The 22436-nt window shown below is 35.4% G+C and overlaps 1 protein-coding gene across 1 annotated transcript in view; it reads left to right on the top strand.

The window, feature by feature from the left end:
* Window positions 1-22436, top strand: part of ADGRB3 (adhesion G protein-coupled receptor B3) — a 458329-nt gene that overhangs the window by 250048 nt on the left and 185845 nt on the right. The window contains exons 13-15 of the mRNA XM_018077922.2: window positions 10566-10712; window positions 11460-11535; window positions 17419-17521. Of these exons, the coding sequence (XP_017933411.1) occupies window positions 10566-10712; window positions 11460-11535; window positions 17419-17521 (326 nt within the window). The remainder of the gene's footprint in view (window positions 1-10565; window positions 10713-11459; window positions 11536-17418; window positions 17522-22436) is intronic.

The following is a 22436-nucleotide window of genomic DNA, read 5'->3' as shown; positions in this document are numbered from 1 at the left end:
AGCTCAGTAGTCTAACAAGTAATGTTAGACCAGCAAGTCTTTCTCTGACTTGCCTGGGTTTTAAAATAGAAAGCAACTGCAGATGCATTTAATGAGAAGAGCAATCTGGTTAGTAAACATACCCACAGGCTTGAACTTTTTGGGGATCTTATCTGTCTAATTTCTCAATCTTTATGGAGCTGAAGTGTAAAGAAAGCACTGGCTTCTTCTTCAGCTTCTGGAAAGGCACATGGAGAAACTTGTACATGCCTGGTGAATTGCTGTAAAAAGAAGGCCACCTGTAATCATTTCCTCCATATCAACTGTTTTGCGGAATATGGCTTTTAATCAGTTTCCACTTTTTAGGATTCACTGGCTGTTTTCCTACTATTAATCTCTGCATTTCTATATCAGAGTAATTTACAGTTCTTTCAGTTTTAGTTTTCTCAGTGTTATCTGAAAGTTCTTCACAATGCCATTTTTTATGATTATGAAAAAGCTGTTCAACAATAAAATACAGTAGAGATCTGTTTCTAGTCTGCTGCAAAAAGCTGTGATTAAAAACATATATTGATTCCACTGTTTTATTTTGTTTCCTCTGTGTGTGGCTTTTCTACATCACATCTTCTATCTCCATGTTTGAGAATTTACTTCTTATATCATCTTTCAATATCCTGCATAACTTGGTTCACATCTTTAGAGATCTGTGAATGATAGGTTTAGTTGTCATTTCCCTAGAGGTAAGACAGGGGAATAGCCATCTTTTCTTCACTTCTATTTACTGCTTCTGGGAAGCAATCATCCTACCTCTGCTCTTCATCTCCCCAAGCAATGTAATGTCCACAGAATATTTTTATCAATTCCCTGCTAATGATTTTTATATCTGTTTGACTCCTTACTGATCTCTTGTCCTCTGTCAAATCCCCTCTCTATCTTTTTAATAGTTTTTAGTGGATATCTAATCATCAGTAAACTTGATAAATAAACAGATAAATGATGTCTCATTCTCAGCTTTTCTTCTTTCTTCCTTTTTCTGACAGCTTCATCATCATTCCCATCTTCTGAGCTCAGTACCTTAATATTACCTTCAGTTTCACTCTCTTTGCTCTCATTATCAGCTAGAATCATCAGCAGAGACACTTTTTCAAGTCACCTTGGTGACTAAAAAATGCTTGGTTTCTATACCTTCCCTGCACAGTCAGTCTAAAATGGTGTTGCAGGTGACTTTGCCCACTCAGTATTACCATGGTTTTCAACTTTGTGTGTAAATTAAAACTCATTCACTGAAATGCCAAATCATTCTATCTCCTGCACCATTCTCCATTTTCTGTCTTTCTTGATGCTGAGTCTTTCTTTTCCTTAAGAAGTTTTTTATGACAAGGCAAGAGTTGCTGCTGGAGACCCTAGTTTTAGTAGCATGAATGCACAGTGATACTAAGAAGAATGGAAAAAAAATAAAGTTCCTTGAGAAACACAGAGTACCTTTGATGTGGCTCTCGGTCAATTTGGCTGCTCATATCTTTATCTTCTTCAAAATAATGCCTAGAAGATGGAGTTTTCTTCTAGTTAATGACGTACAGCTTCCTACCATGTGTTTAAAGCATTTTTCTAAATAATCACATATTTCAGGAAGCATTCCATTTATCATGAGAATACATTTTCTTCTGACTGCTCATAAAAAATTGTTTACATTTTCAGTAGTTCAGTTGGGTTCTCTTCAAACTTGTGACTTAGATTAGCAAATAGATTTTGTTTCTTATGTTCCACATTTAACAGATTCCAATAGCCATATTAAATATAGAATGTGTATTACTAGTTAGTATATAGTAACAATGATTAAAAATTATAAAAATGCAAAGATTTTAATTTTTCCCCTGGGGCACATGCAGAAGTAGCATCTGGAATATGTACAAATTCTATGAAAATATAGCTATTTCTATATACTAACTCTTTCTCAGGAAATCAAAGTTATATTTTCCATAATTATTTTTAAAGAAAGTTTTTATTGTCTGTAAAAACAATTTTTAATGTTTAATTATTGTTTAAACTTTTAATTTTAATTATTAAATTTTATTTCCATACCTGGAGCAAGGAAAGGTTTGGTAAAGGAGGAATTAAAAATAAATTTATCTATTTTAATTTTATTAATCTAGGTTAGTTATCATAACAAATGTGCAATCAGAAATCACTTATGAGACTGCATATGTATTATTTTACAACAAAAATGGTAATGGGTAACTCTCTTCCACACTACATTGTCTATGGACAACAGAAGGGAGATATTCAGAGATCACTGTTAAGGTAGCTTCTTGATTAACCTAAACCATTATTCTTAACCTACAAATGATGAGCCTATTTAAGGCACAGTGTGTTTGACACCAAAGGAAGGACTCATGCAAAGTTCATGCCTGATTAGTGAAAATACCTATGAAATATCTACTTCTGCTTTAGCCTGTGTTGGTACTGTGTTTTGCTGCCCAAAGCTTGAATAGTGAGACAGTAGCTGCTTTGGGCTGAAGCTTCAGGGATGCAAGTGCACAGCAGCCATCTAGGGACATCCCTTTCTTGTCTGCCCATGGAGCAGTGGGTTCTAATTTAAGAAGTTATCATTTCTGTGTTGATAGTCATTAGGCTATCATTAGAACTAATATTTGAAGTTCTGTTAAGATATAATTTCATAGGAGCATTTTTCTGACTGTAGTTTGATGTTGGTTCACTGCAAGGAGATTTCAGGAGAATTATTTAGAGAAGTAAAATTACCCTGTTTTTCTTATGTTCATATAAGAGGATACCAATTCACCACAGTCCTTCTGTTATACATAATCCTGTAGGTGGTAAAAGGTGGGTTTATTTTTGTACTGAAGAAAGGCTTTTAAAGGAGATCATCAAGCATGCTTACATGCAGAGTTCTGTAGCAAATCCAGAGATCCACAAATCAATCTCCTTTAAACACAGGGGTTTCACCTGTGTTTGTTGCAGGTTGTCTTTAAGATTATGGAGTTTAAGTGGATAGAGCAAATATGTTATGAATATCATCTTCAGTATGTCCATCTGGCTCTTTGTTGATGGTCCAGACAAGAGTTTGTTCCCCATGTATCCAACGTGGGCTGACTTAAGCAAGCTTATTTATTCTATAAAAAACAAAGATTCTACATTTCAGATCAAAAGAGTAATTCTAAAATGTATAAATATTGTTCTAATTGAATATTCTTAACAGAGGTATTTGCAGAGATACTCAGTATTCTGAATTTTAACACAAAAATCCTTTCATATTCTTTGTTCAGAACATGTGTGACAATGGCAGTTCTATTTTACCCAGAAATTAATTTAGCGGGAGCTGTCCCAGAAGGGCAGTATAACATCCACTATCTCAATATTCAAAACCTATTATGTGAGGAACTCAAGTTTACTAAATGCTGAATAATATATACCTGGCATGCTGTCAATGGACAAATCAAAATAGGATAGAAAAGAGCAAACGATGCTAATATACACAGTCATACTCTGTTGTCTGTAACTAGAATGCAGTCAAATTCCAAGTTCTGCTTTCTTGCTCTGACAGGAAGGGTTAAGCAGAAGTTGGCACCCTATGCTGAAGATACCTGTATTGGGTTTTCCAATTCAGTCAAAATACTGATGCCTTTCTAAAATAATTGATTCCCATTCATCTGTATCCTAAGTTATTGCAAATTAGAGATCAATATAGTTACTGTGCTATAAAGCACAACAAACCCAGAATGTTATCACTTAAGAGAAAGGAGAGTCAGAACTGGTATTGCAACTGAAGGGAGACCTCAGTAGCAACCTGTAGACCAGGTCTACAACTTCCTCCATGAGGGGAAGTGGAGGGGCCACGCACCAAACTTGTCTCTCTGGTGACCAGTGACAAAAGTGGAGGAAATAACATGAAGTTGTATGGATGGGGTTTAGGTTGGTTTAGAAAAGATTCTTCACCCAGAGGGTGGTTGGGCACTGGAATGGGCTTCCTAGCACCAAGCCTGCCAGAGTTCAGCAAGTGTTTGGACAATGCTTTCAGGCATATGGTGTGACTCTGGGGGCTGTCCTGTGCAGGGCCAAGAGTTGGACTGGATGATTTATCCTGGGAACTACTGACCTATCAGCCTCACCTCTGTGTCTGGGAAGATTGTGGAACAGATCTTCCTAGAAGCTATGTTAGAGCATGTGAAGGACAGAGAGGTGGTTTGAGACAGCCAGCACAGCTTCACCAAGGGAAAGTCCTGCCTCACCAATCTATTGTCCTTCTTCGATGGAGTGACTACATCAGTGGATAAGGGAAGGGCTACAGGTGTCATTTATCTGGACTTTTGTAAAGCCTTTGAAATGGTCCCCCACTGCATCCTTTTCTCTAAATTGAAGAGAGATGGATTAAGTGAGTGGATTGTTAGATGGATAAAAAAGTTGGACTGGATCATCACACCCAGAGTGTAGTGGTCAATGGCTCAGAGTCCCAACAAGCATCACTGACAAGCAGTGTCCCTCAGGGGTTGCTACTGGGACCATTGTTATTTAATACCTTCATTACATAGATGAAGGGATCCAGTGCACCCTCAGCAAATTTGCAAATGACACCAAGCTGAGTGGTGCACTTGACACATCTGAAGGATGGGATGCCACCTAGAAGGACTCGGGCAAGCTCAACAAGTGGGTCCATAGGAATTTCATGCAGTTTAAGAAGACTAAGTGCAAGGAGACAGATGCGGGTCAGGGCAATCCCCAGTATCGATACAGGCTGGGGGATAAACAGATCAAGAGCACCCCTGCTGAGAAGGACTTGGAGCTGCTTCTGGATGAGAGGCTGGATCTGAGCTGGCAATGTGCACTTGCAACCCAGAAAGTCAATTGTATCCTGGGCTGCATCAAAAGCAGTGTGGCCAGCAGGTCGAGGGTGGTGATTCTGCCCCTCTGCTCTGGTGAGTCCCCACCTGGAATCCTGCATCCTGCTCTGGGATCCCCAGCACAGGAAGGACATCGACCTTCCTGTGAGTCCAGAGGAGGCCACCAAGTTGATTAGAGTGATGGAACACCGCTTCTATGAGGAAAGGCTGACAGAATTGGGTTTCTTCAGCCTGTAGAAGAGAAGGCTCCAGGATGACCTAATTGCAGCCTTCCAGTACCTGAAGGGAGCCTACAAGAAAGATAGAGAGACTATTTACAAGAGCATATAGTGACAGGACAAGGGGGAATGGCTTCAAACTAAAAGATTAGATTAGATTAGATATTAGGAAAAAATTTTTTACTGTGAGGGTGGTGAGGCACTGGCACAGGTTGCCCAGAGAAGCTGTGGATACCCCATCCCTGGAAGTATTCAGGGTCAGGTTGGATGGAGCTCTGTGCAACCTGGTCTAGTGAAAAGTGTCCCTGCCCATGGTGGTGGAGTTGGAACTAGATGATCTTTAAGGTCCCTTCCAACCCAGACCATTCTATGATTTTATGATCCTTGTGGGTCCCTTTCAACTCAAGATATTCTATGATTTTATGATTCTCTTTTGTAAATACATGGATGCTACAGAATTCAGACTCTTTGAGCATCTTTTGTAAAGATTTTGGTTCAGCGTTTGATAAGGATAGGAATCAACTGTTTAATTTGGCTTATGTTGTAATTTTAAAACCTAAACTTCTTATGTGAGAGCTGAAGTTGCATTTAGTCCATGAGCAAACATGCAGTTGTTTTTCTGTCATGCCTTCCAGTGAATCTAATTTCCTGTTCAAAGTGATTAATATTATTCAAGGGGCTAATTCTGAAATGTTACTGGTTTTGTTGAACACAGGAGGCTAATGGATGAATACTAAAGAGAAAGGGACAATGATTCATGCCACTTGTTTGGTTGCTTCATCTTTTGTTGTTTAGCAACCCAGATCAGTCAGAGAGCTACTAGAAGTTGCATTAGGCAGCTTGTAACTCACTCAAGATTATAGGGATCAAGACAATACATTTCAGCGTTTCTTTTCTAGGCCATGATCTACAAGAACTACGTATTTTCAGTCAGAGTTTTATTGAGAAATTATTAACCACTTTTGTGCTGTTTCGAATAAACTGCTGAAATACCATTCACATATTACTGTGTGTAGTCAGCTCATTTAGATAGTGATGGAAAATTCTCTATTCCTATCAGTTTGGCATTAATCAGTTCAAAAGATACTTTATATTATTCAGTAAGTAAAAACAGTTGGTATTTGCCAATCCTGAAATTTTCAGTAGAGCAATATCAAACAGGTTGTATGCAACTGCAGCATGAAAATTAAATAAAGGCGAAAAGAGATGTATTGGTAAAGGATTTTAAAAATTAATCCATTAGGACTCAAAGGAATCACTAAATTGGTTAGATTAGACTACTTACATTTTTCTGAATCAATAATTGTTATGGAATCATCAAGTATGTATGTGTTCTTATGTGCAATTGAACCACTGTCTTGTAATTTATACTAAAATGCATCAAAAAAATGCTCGAAGAATCTTCTAATCTCAGGCTCCTACCACCTAGAGCTCAACATGCAGCTCACACTGGAGTTTTTCCTCAAGTCCTGTCACTGGTCACAAGAGTGAAGAGATCACTACTTGCCCCTCCACTTCTCCTCATGAAGATGTTGAAGACCACAGTGAGGTTCTCCCCTCAGTCCCGTCTACTCCAGGCTAAACAAGCTGAGTGACCTCAGCCATTCTTCATACAGCTTCCCCTCAAGGCCTTTCACCATCTTCATTGCCCTCCTTTGGACACTCTCTAAGAGCTTAATATCTTTCTTACATTGTGGGTCCTGAAACTGCACATAATATTCAAGGTGAGGCTGCAACAGTGCAGAGCAGAGCGGGACAATCCCCTCCCTGGGGGCAAAGCTGGCGATGCTTTGCCTGATGGCCCCTCCTGGTTGCCAGGGCACTGCTGACTCATATTCAACTTACCATCAACCAGGACCCTTTCCACAGCACTTCTCTCCAGCCTCTCATTTCCTGGTCTATGAACATAAGCAGCTGCAGAATCCAGCACTTCCCCTGTTGAACTTCTTATGGTTGGTGATTGCCCATCTCTCTAATTTGTTGAGGACTCTCTGCAGGGCCTCTCTGGAGGGAGTCAATAGCTCCTCCCAGTTTTGTGTCATCTTCAAACTTGATCAGTATTCCTTTGAGTCCCATGTCCAAGTAATTTGTGACGATGTTGAAGAGAACTGGGCCGAAAATGTATTCCTTGACAATTTATTTTTTTCACCGATGCCTGGAATATCATAGGAATTGCAGTAATACAAATAAATAAAAAAAAGAGAATTTTCCATATTGGAAGAGTTTTGGTTAATTGTGTCTAGAGCAGTGTATGTGCAAACTGTAAGAATGGTTACTTATCAGTATGATGTCTTCAGCATAAAAAGTCCAGGAAAATGTTATCAGATTAGAACAGAATAAGGTATTACAGCAATAACTCAAATATGGTTTTGTCTGCGGCAGTAAGACATGCTGTATGTTTTGTGTATGGTGTATATGAGAATTTTTAGAGTTCCGTAATTTAACATGACATGTGAAGATTTTTTCGGCTTCTGCTAAGATCATTTTCATTTTAGTTTTTCTTTTTTATTCTACTTTTTCATCTTTGTCCCCCCAATTTACATTCTTATTGTTATTAATATTCTCTTTGACTGTTTTTCCAGTATTATACAGCTTGTATGTATGTATAAACAAGCAAAAATACAATACCTGTAAGTGAACTTGTTTGCCAGTGTTCCATCTCACAGATTCAGAACATAATGTTTTGGTATGGAAATTTAAAATAGTAAAAAAAAAACTTATGAGAAACCTTTGTTTTTACAAATGAGAAAAAGTGCTTGTGTGGCAGTGGCAGAACTGAATCATTTGGGTTCCAGTATTTGAAGCATTGTTTTCTACTACAATAAAAAAAATACAATGAAGTACAAACTGAATAACATGTCATATTATCTATGTATAAGAAACACACATCTGAGTTTTTAATGTATGAATGACCCAGCACATAAATAATATACATTTCCCTCTAAAAAGTCTGTTGATTTTTGTGCTCACAATAAGCGATTATTTTATGCTGCAGATTAAAACCAAGAGCCTCACCTCCCAATGGAAATACTGCTGATCATGCTCCGAAGTTTTACTGGAATGAGTTGTAGACTAATATTGAATAAGAATATTAGATTTCCTAAAATATAAAAATATAAAATGCAGTTCACGGTGGCACCGAAGAGGTGGGAATTGTTTCATGTATCCATCTGATCATGTTGATGGACTGAGAAAGTTTCTTCCAGTCAAATTCTAGCAAATTATCTTACTCCTTAAAGCATCAGTGCCGTGTTAGGCACGTCCTCGTGGAATCATTCGGCAAAGTGGTTAAAGAAGGATCTAATAATCTGTGTGGATCTGTAGGAGGCAAACTTTGAAAGACATGGAACAAACACTTTGGCAAATCTGTTTCAATTACTGGTTTATACAGTGTAATCTGTCTATGCAAAATCTCCAGGATGTTGAGATTGCATCTTCTGATAAATTAAGTACAGACACTTTTGTCTGATTGTGAGTAGAAAGAAGTCCACTTGTCTGAACCATGAATGGGAATATATAGAATCGTAGAAGCATTTAGGTTAGAAAAGAGCTTCAAGATCATTGAGTCTAACCATGAACCTCAGACTGCCCAGCCATAAGTCAAATGTTTAGGCTTTATGTTCTGGTTTTGTTATTTAGCACCTAAACATTAACAAGTATTTTGGAGTTCTTGGTTCTAAGTAGTGTTTAGGTACCATGATAAATGGCCCTATTTAAAATACAGAGAGAGACAGAGTACAGAGAATATTATCCTAGACCCTCACCATTTATCCAGTCCTAAAGTGGTTTTCTGTATTGCAGAGTGAATTTCATTGAATAACATTGATTTCCTATTTCAATAAAGGGAACTGTCATCCAAAAGGTAGATGAAATATTAAGGCTCTACTAGCTAATTAGATACATAGATAGGTATATGCACAGATAGGGCAAGTAAAAAAAACCCAAAAACCACTATTTTCTTATAAAGGCTGTATTTAATTTTGAAAACTAAATAACTGTTGGTTTAATTTTATTTATGTGGAAAATAAAACAAAATTCTTTTTAGATTTTAAGAACTATGGGCAAAAATCCATTTTTACAGTGCTAATATATTCTGTATAACCATTGATTGCATATGAAAACACGCAATCTATTTTATGCCCCAGTAATTCTGAAACACCTGAAGTCTATTCCCTCCACACACCACCTGAAAATTCATAAGACTAAGCATCCCTTTAGGGCTGGGAATGTATTTGTCAATTGCAGCCTAGAGGGATTGTAACTAGCACTATAGAGCCCTGATGATAGTTTTATAATGGAAAGCCTGAAACAACTTCAAGTACCACCTCGTTAATGTGATTCTGTAATACATAACAGTCTAATTTGAAAATAAGAGTCGGTTATCGAGGAATACATTTGTGAAGTTAATATTGTCGCCCTCTTAATTTTCCTCTTCTCTTGGACTGCAATTACAGTTTTCTTTCAAGTAAAATCCACTGATGAGACACCTAATGGTTTTCTACTTTAATTTTGATGTTCTGATTGTTTTACAGTTGTCCCCCATTGTCTTTATGTAAACCCCCTTTCAGAATCCTTGCAGTGAAATCGTTATGCACATCGAAGTATAGTCCTGATGTCCAAACTCTTCCAATTGCATTAACCTCTTCATAAATTGATCGGGAAGTGGCAGGAAATGGCTATCAACACGGCTTACATTAAGAATGGAGCTAGTGCTCCAAATGTGTTGTTTGTCATCTCTCTGAGTATACATAAACGCTTGCAGCCCTGTCAGTTCCTTAAAAGTAGTTTGAGTCTTACTAGACACGGACAGTGTTGCCATGGAGCTGTGCTGAGATTTCACAGCAAAGCTGAAACTGATTTCCAGATCATAGCCGAGTTAGGAAATGGGGAGAAAATGAAAATGAGCAAACAGAATTCTAGACTGGAAGTTAGGGTTCTTGATGGAAAAAAGTATAGTTAAGAATTCAGAATGGAGATTATTCTTTCAAGGAAAAGAAATCAAGTGTTATACTGCATTACTGTCTTTTGTGTGCAAACAATGAGGTCTTTTAATATGTGAATCTCCTTAATGTATCTATCTTGAAATTGTGCCTGTATAGAGGACAAAAGTTCTGTAATTGCTTCATTAGCCAGCACCTAGCAGTTATGTTTCCCAAAGCAGTTTGCAGCATCCTCTTCCTTTCATTGTCACATTTGATGATTTTAGAATTTGCTCTGAAGACACTACAATGTCCTTATGTGTGAATTTCAGGGTATAAGCCAGTACATTCAATAATCCCTGTTAAGAAACTTAATCAGAATCTAACTGACAAATGATATAATCGATACCACACAACTAATCCATGGTAGAACTGCATAATAAACAGAAGATTATGTTTTCTGTACCAGTTAATGTCCTATGAATTCCTGCTTTACTTGAAATGTATCATTAAAAACTTTTGTTATTCTTGTACTGTTGACATTGTATGATGCTTTAACATATGAAACCCAATTGTATGATTTCTCTTACTAGTGGCTAGCATTCAGAAGCTTCCTGCTGCATCTGTTTTAACTGACATCAATTTCCCCATGAAAGGAAGAAAAGGAATGGTTGACTGGGCACGAAACTCAGAAGACAGGGTTGTCATTCCAAAAAATATCTTCACTCCTATGTCAACAGGTAAAGAAGCATATCAGCATGTTGATTTTTTTGTTAGCTTTAGCAAGGAGACTCAGAATCTTTGTCTCATAGGACCACTTTGTCTCATAACCACTCATAGGAGTGGTTATTTTTTCCATCTTCAAAAGGAATCCAGTACCCATAGTTTATCCTAGGGGGAAATGATGGGGCATTATTTCAGTACATTGAAGAAAAAGTGCTACAGAAATCCTAGAGATTACTTTCTACGCCAGAGACAGTGCTTTGCTTAGTTACTGTGCACAGGATTTGATCTGTGGTGGTACGAGGTGAGCTGAAGTGCAGCTCTGCTGAACCCCTTGAAGCTTCTTCACTCCAGCAGACTGAGTCATTCCAATCCAGCTCTTACCAAAGGATGCTCAGCAGGCAAATTACTCTAACTTCAGGTACAATTTACAAATACCTTGCAGTACAGATCTCTGACATCAGAGAATTCACTAGGCATTATAGACATTCTTGGAGAATACTTAATTATAAAGGTAAATGAACTAGCATGGATGTTGGTATACAATGATGGATTTTTTGAAAATGTGATTTTCAATGGTTTAAATCTTTTGATATGTTCCTGGCAATGCTACATCTTTATGAGAGACTTCCAGGATATAATTCAAAATTATGCTGGTTTATTTAAAATAAAACTCATATTACAGAGATAAATGGTATTCACGGTTCTCTATGATGATGAAAGCTTGGGAGAGTTTTAAAATCTTTTTTCCTTACTCTTTTCAGAACTAGATGAATCAACTGTATTTGTACTTGGAGCAGTGCTATACAAAAATTTAGAACTTATTTTGCCCACTTTGAGGTAAGAAATTTCATAAATATGGTATGAATTAAACTATTTCAGAATCATAACCATACTGCATGAAAGGATAAAAGCAGACAGCCAAGACTGCCTTTGCACGTTAGTACTACTGGATTTTTTCCTGATTTTTAAAATGTATATGCATATATTCATCTTTCCTTCATACTTAGTCACTTATATGATGCAAATAACCTTTTTTTCAAATTGGCTTAATTTACATTTTATGTTATCTATGTTAAGCTTAATTACAGAAATGTTTTATTAGAAGTATACACACTGATATACATTAATGCCCAGGCCTCTTATACTTGTGCTTCAATCTACTGTTTGTCCTGTTAGTACAAATGATCTTGTAATGACATCATGACTTGATGTACTAAGGTTGTCTGCTCTGTTTCTACAAAATTCTCTAGCAGTAGTTTTCCTAGTACTTTTTTGATGTAAGTTGTATTCAGAAGGGACAGCAGAGCTGTAGAGAGGATCCATTTTGTAAAGAAGACACACATGTTCAGAGTAGCTGAAGTATGTCAGTTTTGAGAGCCATACACATACATAAGGAAATAGGAGAGCCTCATGTTTCACCTTTTCCTTTCTGTACTTGATAAAAGACAATTTGGAAATAAGCATTTCACCCCCTCTTTTCTGATTACCACTTAAGATCATTTCATGGTCCATTAATACTACCTTGTTTTATATGATCCTGTGCACTAATGGTCTACTAATGCCCTTTTACAGGAAAAGAAACGTGTAGATTGTGTCACAACAGTTGCTAATGAATTCACAATCATTAAAAAGAATAGTAATGGAAGCCACCATAACACTTTTTGCTGCTCCGTTTAACCAAAGCTTTGGGATTTGAAACAAAGGATGGAAAAGTAACAGGTTTTTGCCAAAAACTATCTGAAAACAAAAAAGGGTCATTCCTAATAAAATTAAACAATTCCCAGTAAAGTTGCAATGTTCTGTGCAATGAACAGCTGTAACATCAGGGACAGAAACCCCTCTCAGGCAGGCCACAATTTGAACAGTGGTGTCCTGACAAGACACCTGGAAGCCTGGGAAGTGCTGGCAAGAGCCATCTCTGCTTAAGGCATGGTATAAATGACAGCTCATCCACTTCTGAAATGTCGCTAAGCACTTCCCATTTGTTGTACCAGTTCCTGGGATTAGCTAGGAAGGAAGAGATGTTTTAAGTGATTTTTTTTTCTCCCATACTCAAAGAACCAGTGACAACTCACTATTATCAGTCAGTTCTTTTTGGTAGACCTTAGAAAAAAATCTTCCAGTTCTGGGAAGCATACCTTTAGACCTTTATATTGTAAACTGCAGTCTATGATCATGCTTTTTCAGCTCTTACAGGTCAATAGTTTTAGCTTACAGAAAAAAAAAAGTAAATCTTGAATGCTGTATATTTGCTTTTATGAGAAGTCTTTCAAGGTTGTTATTTCATCCATTAGAAAAGTGAGATTTACAGGCCTTATTAGATTTTCTCTAGAAACAATAGCATTCCAAGTAGCAGCAATAAGGGCAGAATAGGAACATAAAAGTAGAAAATTACTATTTCTACTAATCCTGCTTAACTGTGATAAACATTATTGTAATAACCATAGTAGTGCAGAACATAGTGAAATGGTTAAGGATCGCTGCATTAGCATTGTCTATGGAGCAAACACTGTAAAATGTGAAGAAATGTAACATCATCTATTTTTTATATGATATCTAAAATTCTCTTAGCCTTGTACAACATAGGAATTAAAAAAAACATTCTGGATAAGCATCCTATGGGATCCTTTTCTAAAGAAAATACCAGTTGTTAAATATGTCAGTGGTAGGAATGAAGATGAACAAAAATTAAACCAAGCTAAAATAAGTAAAATGGGCTTGTGTTTGATTTCAAAGGCCACATCATTTATACCTTGACAACCTGATAATAGAGATGATTTCTTCTGACTGCAGTAAAATATCTGGAAAGATTTACCAGTTCCCCTGTGATTTCAGTTCCTGGCTTTACAGAAGTTAAGGTGGGAGTAAAGAAAATATTTCATTGCAATTTCTAGACGAACAAAGGTGACAGGCATTCCAATACATTCCTTAATCTTAGCACTAAAAGGTATGCAAACTCCTGCATCATCACAATGAACTTATTTTTTAAAAAATAAGCAAACAAACAAATACAAAGTATCTCCATATATCTTTAGGGAAAATTTTCCAAAGCACCTGACCACAGAATCCCCATCTGGCACATCACAGGTGTTCTGTGAGTAAAATGAGGATTTCGTTATCTTGGACAGCCTATAAAATATATTTCATAAACTCCAAAATTAGCCACATTTTACCATATGGGCTTGATTTTTTTTTGGCATAGAATCTATTAAAAGTAAGTCTTGTAAACACAGTGCAAGATGAGAACTTGGAATTACATTAATATACAATTTTTTTGGGCAATGTGTTTAATCCTACTGGTACATGTATATTATTCTGAGAATTTTGCCAGGAGTCTTTAAGCAAAAGTTTAGGGAAACAAAGATAAAATGAGTTTATTCATCCTCATAAGAATAGAATAATTACTTTTTCCCATGCACAAGTAAATAAACTTTAACTGATTCTATTTCCTAATATACTTTGCTGCATTGCACTGTTCTTGTAATATCTTATGGACTTGTTTATAGCAGATATTGAAATATTGAATATTTTCAGAACTGTAGACTGAATATTATTTCCACAGCTCTCGCACCCCTGAGCATATTTATGTTATTGTTAGGTTCACAGAAAATTGATTCTCAGTATAATACTTGTCTAAAAGATATTATATATAATTCATCTCCTGGGCACTCTGAAGAAATACATTGCATATTGCCATACTGTATGATATTTTTTACCTTTTCCCTTAACAAATAATAACAAATAAAGAATCAATGATTTTGCTGTATGAAGTTTTTTTTTCCGTTCCTTAAACAACCACCATACTTTTCCTGCTAAAATTTCCTGCACTGAAATGTTGTGTTTCCCCATTTGAAACAGCATTCCTAACCCCCTCCTTCAGGTGCTGTACAACCAAAAAGGCTCTTTAATTTCCTCAGGTCAGCTTTGTTAGACTAAGGATGGAGTACCTCAGACAGGTATTTAATGTGTCACATTATACCTTTAAGCATTCGTAATTTTTCTGTAAACTTGTATACATTGATCTGTAATTTTGATCATGCTGTCTTGAGATAGCAACATGCCTTATTCATGAGTTCATTTTTCTTTAGCAACACAGAGTCATTCTAAAAAGAAAAGAAAATCTGAATTTCTTATCACATAGAATCAATATGAATTCCCTTATATAAAAAACACCCTCAAAATTTATGCCCAGGTAGGAAAACAGTTTAATAGTATAACTCTATTTTATTAATATTGCCGATCAGAAAAGAAACTCTAAGACAGCAGCTCTGGAAGCATTTCTTGAGCTTTTACTCAATCAAACTTTGCTGTCTTAAATCTTCGAGGGTTTATTTAGCCATAGTCCCAAGGAATTTACTAAATTTTTTTGAATAATTGATTTTTAAACTTAACCTTTATGAGCATCTTTCTGGACAGTCAGCAGAGTACCATCCTGTAAAACTTCATTTCTCATTAAAGTTGAATTTTAGATTATTTTTGATAGAATAGAAAGAGCTAATGGTGAAGTCACTCTCCATCATAAAAAATCTGTAAGATAATGCACTTGCCCAAGAAGTGTGAGATGGGTCATTCCCATTTTATGTCATTCCCAACATGACAGGGACTGAAACCCACATATTTTACCTTCCAGAACATTTTGTAAAAGCTGATTACTTAAATTCTTGGATAAGTGTTCTCAGAACTAGGCCGTCATTTCAAAAAAATATCTTAAACAAAGGTAGCAATGGCATCACACTGGTGGTTTTGAGGGAAGTTATCATGATTACGAAGCTTTGAGCTGTAGTTCAGAGGCATCTTAACATGTTGTGTGAGTTTGGAATATACTTGCCAGATTGTATTCTTTCAGAGACTGTCCAAACCGTTAAATATGAAATATGCGACTAGGCACTCAGCCCTGACAGGACAGCAATGAGGGATGCAGTTTTCATTTCACAGCAATATAGCCAGTTATATTTATTTTCTGGTGAAAGAGTCTGATAGGGGCTCTTGAGAATGTAAGTGGTTTGGCAGAGTTTTCATGAAACTGAGGTAAAATAAATGTACTGAAGTTATAAACTAGGCACTTAGGTGCTCTTTCAGATCTCATGCTAGAACCATCAGAACTGCACCAAAATGAGATACAGCAAGGAAAAGTTTATTGACGCACAACGACTGACTGTAAAAGAGTACTGAAGTATCAATATTTACACTACTTTGTGTGAATTTCCAAAATGGACATAGTCTCTTAAAAGCTAGTAAGTTCTATTTCCACTTGTCATGATCTGTTAGAGAAAACAGTTTTTTCATTATTTGGAATTTTGTTCTTTTTTTTTTTTTTTTAATTATACCTTGCTTGTGAAGAATTATAGATATTCAACTACTGTCATTCTACAGAATGTACTGAAATATTGCCAAACATTAAATGTTAGTCTGATAGAGAGAGATGTTTTCCTCAACAATGTGTGAGATTTTAGAGTGCCACTAAAGAGAAGAAATAGGAATTAAGTAAAATAGAAAGCCACTTCTATTATATTTCCATTATGTGATTTGGCTGAGTAAAATTGGACTAGAACTCATACCTTGCCCCAGAAGAATAATTTCATTCCTTGTGCTGAATGAAGTGCCTGCTGAGCTAAGTTTCTATTACTGTAGCCATGGCAATTCCTGTTTCAATGATTCAGGAGAATGGAATCCTCTCCTAAATACAAACTCCCTAAAGAAAATAAGAAATGCAATAAGAACAACAATAATAACCAAAGAATATTTATACTGTCTATTATAATTACATCTAAACCGCCTAGTTTCTTCTTTGATAACATCTACCTAAATATGACTGAATTTGTCTTTCTATGAGGTGTTGAAAGCTGCATTACATGCAAAGAAATTACCATAATAATCATCAGAAACAGTAAGGCTGGTAACTGATGGTTGTTCTAGGGTCATAAGAAGCAAGGATCCCAGGCATGAACATCACGTCAACATGTCTTTATGCCTGTAGTAGCATAACCTTGGCATTACTAGGTCTGTCCTGGAAAGGTTGCTATGATACATAGTGATTCACATTTTACATAAAAGAAAAACTGATGATGTATTAGAAAAATTCACAGAAAATCATTATTTTGCATAACCTGGTACGATAACATAGGACCAAATCTAATCTCACATATGAGATAAAAATAATGTGGTTTGGCAGAATTTAAGTCAGAGCACTTGGTTTAAATTTTAATAAGTATTTAGAGGATGAAGTTACCCACTCATATACCAAATACATTGGTTTTTTAAAAACTGGAAACAGGTTTTTTTCATGAGCACAGAATCAACTGTACAATCTCCCATTGCACTCATCCATCTTCACAATTTTACAATTAACAATGAGAAAAAAAGTCCAACACATCACTTTGGAAGAAAAATTACTGTCTCTTATAAAACATAGCTAGTGGGCCTATACTGAGAAAAGCAAATGAGATGCACTCAAACATGGACAGAATGCTTGTGTAATCAATACATTCTTCTAATTAATAACTTGTATTTTAAGGAATTGCACTTCCTTATCCTTGGTGCTCTTTAGTCTTGGATATATTGGGTACAGTTGGAAGTGAGTGTTTTCACTACTTCCAAACAAATCTGGTTTCTCGCTGAATATTTGTCAGCTAAAGTCACTGAAAATACCCCATGAGATATAAGGCTCATTTAACCTCATACGAAGTTAAATCTTCTATTTTTACTTTTTTTTTTTAACAGGAATTTTACAGTTGTTAATTCAAAAATCATTGTTGTTACTATACGACCTGAGCCCAAAACTACGGATTCTTTCCTGGAGATAGAACTGGCCCATCTGTCTAATGTAAGTACAAGGATAGTTGATATGCTCTTACGAGAGTATTTGTCAGATCATATGAGAGAAAAAAGAGACATTGTTTAAAAAAACAGTTAATAAAACCTAGTTTAACTTCTAAAATTTAAGCTCGGGAACAGTCTAACAATCTTTGAGGGTAGTGTGTACTTGTTTCATGCATGTGTATATGCAAAACAAAATTAATTGTTGTTTTGTGTTTTTTGAAGTTTTCATTTAAATAGCAATTTCTACTGAAAAGTTTCCATTAAATGCTTTGATGGTTACAATTGGAAATGTAGTATTGTGCCGAATGCTTAATTTTTTGCTCCCTGCATAGGTCATAGACATACATAGTTCTTCAGGTCTTTTCTTCTTTGCTTTCATTATTTTGTACTAAAAAACCAGGTTTTACTTGTTTTAGCAGACTTTGAAAAAAATGCTCTGGTCCCAATTTAACTTACAGTTCTTATAAATATTTGAGATTTTTTGTGCAATCGTTAAAACTGTACTTTTGAGGCTTTAATCTCACATTAAAAATGTTTTAGATCTGAAAAAAAAAGGAACTTTATTTCCAAAAATATGAAGAGTTTTTCTTCTGCTGTTAGTAATCTTCAACAGTCACAGGGATGTACAGTATTAGGAAAATAATGTTAAATAACAAGCATAAGAGTAATTTATGTGAAGGCACAGCATATGAACTCTGTCTGTTTTTGTTATTAAGAGCTAGACTTTACTGTGAATAAAGCCATAAAGGGTCAACTAGAAAAGACAGTTACTAAAGCTTTTGAAAATGCTATTGTTATGCAAAAATCTTTAAAGCTCTGGGGTTTTTAGTTATAAACAGTTATGGAAGTGGTCATATAGATGCAATTAAACTGGAGAATTTCCAAATATTTCAGTCAGTAGCAAAACTGGATTAGTGACTCTGGGCAAAAGTATGAAGGAAACTTTTTGAACTCTAGACCTTTAATTAACATTTTACTCAAGATTGGAAGAAACTATTTTGCCCTCAATGGTTATTATGACCTGCCATTCTGTTCCCAGAAAAGTGCTAATGCAAAGAACATCTCAGCAAAACTTAGGCAGAAAAAAGGAATAGAGGAATATAAACTGACCTGATTCCGTACCTTTCAATAAGATCAGAAGTTTATTGACAAAGAATTGTGGAGATTTGGGGGTTTGTGGGTCTCTGTTTAAGATGTTTCATTTCATTTTGTTTCCAACCTAAGTTATATCATATATATTAAGAGAAAATATCAGTCATTAACATAACTGTCCTTCCTGTCAGATATTTTGCTAAAAATGAAAAAAATATTTGCTGGAGTAAACCACAAGTTAATCCTGTATATCAGGACAAAAACTCATTACTTTTGAAATAAAACACTCATTTTGATCTTACTAAGATCATTATTAGGAAGAATTTATGGTAATTTTCATTGCTAGATTGTATGATCTATTATTTCAACAGTGATTGGTGGGCTACTTAAATGAATCGCAAACTATGATATTTATATTTCGAAATTGAAATTACTACTTACAAAAGTGTATGGTAGCAGGTAAGAAAAAAAATTCTCATTAATTTGCTCATTTATGCTAGAAAAGAAATTAAACAATTATAAAAGAAAATAATACCAATAAACAGTGTATCAGCATTGAAAATATTTTTAGGCCAAGCACAACCTATTAATAGAAGCACAACATGGGCAAGGCTATACTAAGAAAAGGTTGAACTGCTGTCCCCAGAAGATGAAATTCTAGAAAATTCGTAGAGGAATTTTTTTTTTTTTAATCCATCCCTTTGGTTAATTTACAGAGCAAGTTTTTGCCAAGTGTGAAAATCTTGGAAATGAAATTTCATTGTTACAAAAGTTCAGATTAGAGACACCAACTGTCACCTAGCTTTGGCAACCTTTCAGTAGCTGAATATTAATTAATATTGTATGAGCTCATGTCTTGACAAAGTAAAATGACAGTAACCTTGCCAATACATATCAGACCCTTTTTATTCTTTTTGGCTCACTTTTTGTCCTATAATATAATCCAGAGAAGCATCAAGAGCTTATATAAAGTTTTCAGCCCTTAAATTAATTTTACATACATACTATATTTATATAGACTCCTAATCCACCTGAATATATGAGTTGGACTGGCAGATACAATGATAATATATTGCTCTGGAAAATCTATGAATACGGATCAGTTTTAGAGTTTTAATACCTTTAAACATTTGGTGATTTTTGTTCAAGTCTTAGTCTTCTAATGTCATTTCAATTATAATATATTACCATAGAAAAAGCTTTATGTTGCATACAGAAAGATAAAACTACTGTTAATATATCTTTAGTGTTTGAACATTACATAATAATGGATCACAGATTAACCATTATGTCAGTTAAATAGATTAATTATTAAACAGAAAATAAAATACATTCTCTTTCATCTGATTTTTTGAAGATCTCCTTGTTATATTTGTTCCTTTCAAAACTTTGTTCTTGAAATTTTATTTACTATTCAGAACAGTTTGTTTGCAAATTGATTTAATGACTAATTTTATAAGCATTTTCTAGACCATGCCTACTAATATATAGGACGATATCCACACATTTGTTTTTTTACTTCCTTATCAACTGACTAAATTAAGTAGAGTATGAAAAGACTTAAAAGAGATAAAAAGAGTTAATATGACTAAATAAAATTAGCCTTTAAATATTAATTTATTCAAGATCTTTAATGATTTCTTCATATCAAAACTAACCAGTTTATTAATAAAACTGGAGGATGATTTTTTGGAGGAAGTGCAAATCACAATTACATGTATTGTTTGAAGATTGTAGATAAATTCAAATACAATAGAGAGTTGACCAGAGTGGAATGTGGGTTGCAATGCATAACTTAGAGCACATGATATTTTGTCTTGTGCGCTGTGAACATGTATATGACTGTGACCACAATTTTCCAGTAGTTTGATTAAAGAGACACTAAAGCAATCTTTAAAAAAATGCACAACTCAAACAAAATCCTATTTTCTCCGTAGAGAATATGAACTCTCACCTTCTGACAGCACAGAAGTTTACTCCAGGGATACTAAAGTAATGAGCCAGCAGTAGCATAGAACATCAAGCTTTCAGTGAGACTGAAAACCCTGGCTACAAAACACAGTTGTCACTGTGCTGGGTAGCTGTCCAAGTTGCCAATCACATCTGGAAAATTCAATTTTATCTGCTAGGCAGAGATACGTACAAGTAGGCACACACATATGTCCAAGTAATGAGATATCCAAGTAATGTACTGTAATGTATAAATCAATACTACAGCAGTCATAAATGTTAATGGACACAATAGCTGCTTCCTTCACTGCAGCTGAGTAATTAGCTGGTAAGAGCACTGCCCCCACAAAGGGTGGTGGCTGTTGGAGGCAGCTCAACAGCAGCGGTGTGAGGAGACATCACCAAGAGGCCAGACCCAGAGGTACTGTGAAAAAGGGAGCAACAGATTAAGAGCAAAGAAGCATACACAGAGACAGGCTTCTTGTGGTCCTCGCAGTACTTGAAGGGTGTTTGATCAGGATATCAAAAGAGGAAGAAGTTCTGAAAGGCTGCTGTACCCTGGCGAGCTGCCAGTCCTGATGGAGCAAACCCTCATACCCTCCTTCAGGAATGGAAGTAATATTTATCCCGCTTTCCATGTTTCTGCTTAATCTCTCATTAGTGACTGCAATGACCAAACATACTGTTTTGTTTTTTTTTATTTGAATACATTTCAAAGAGATTGAAGTGTGTGATCTGACAGCAGTTCTATCATGTTTCAGTTTTCTGCAAAGGCCTTTATTTCCCTCTATTTTGTAGATTTCTTTATAATGGACATTTTTTCTAAAAATGTTTTTTAATTCATTCTCCTTGCACTGTGGGAATACCAAGCATAAACTGTATGATGTCCACTGCTAGAAGAGAGGTCTAGATCTGAGAAATGCAAAGCCTTATTATGATGCAGCTATAGGAGTACTTTTTTAATATGCATATAGCTATATCAGATTGCAAGTAGAACTTCTTCACCCAGACTTAGGATACAAATTAATACTCTTTATAAAATTACATTTTAAAGAAAAGTTAATTCTGCATCGACATTCTGTTTTCCCTAATTCTTACCTTTCTATATCCTCTTCCATCTATGTATCTGAAAGCTCTTGCCTAGTGATGCAGGACCTGGTCTCTGAATCTCAACTGGCCTGTTATCCAGTGCTTTGTCCTGTGCCCTCTTCCCCTTCCTCTTCTTTATCTTATAAATACTTCAGGGAATGGAGCATTCTTTATTTATGTTTGTATAGTGCTATGTAAATATAAAGTGCCATAAGTATATGTTGGTTTCAAATATTTATACTCTACTCATGAAATTCAATGCAGTCAGCAAAATACTGAACCAGAGATTCAAAGTTTCCCTAAATGCCTCTCTCACAAGCATCTCCAGAAGGACCTTTTTTATCTTTGACAAAGAGGTGGATGGAATGATTTAAAAATTTAATAGATTTTTACTTCACAGGTTGCCATGTTTATTTTCTAAAAATAAAACACTTTTGAGAATGAAATATTAAGGTGTGCTTTGTTTATATGAAACTACTTTTATATCTAGTGCATCTACACTGTTCACTAACATTGATATACAAAAATAGTATTTGTTTCTTCAAACCACTTTTCAATTTTTTTAAAAAATATATTTTTATTCTGTACTTTATATAATTTGTTTATATAGTTCTGATTTCTGGGAATACCCAGAGCTTATGATGAACAGGACTATGGTTTTGCAGTTTTAAGTGCCTCTAAGTCAATCTGAGTGAATTTTAATTTTGTCTCAACTCTTCCTAGGCAGCAAAATAAACATGAGTAATAATACTTTTCAATTTCCCAAAACATTCCCCATAGTTCAATGA

Source organism: Manacus vitellinus, unplaced genomic scaffold (genome assembly GCF_001715985.3).
Source record: "Manacus vitellinus isolate BGI_N305 unplaced genomic scaffold, ASM171598v3 scaffold_4_pilon, whole genome shotgun sequence".
NCBI lineage: Eukaryota > Metazoa > Chordata > Aves > Passeriformes > Pipridae > Manacus > Manacus vitellinus.
The sequence above is the reverse complement of the archived record's forward strand: the minus strand, read 5'-3'. Positions and strand labels throughout refer to the sequence as shown.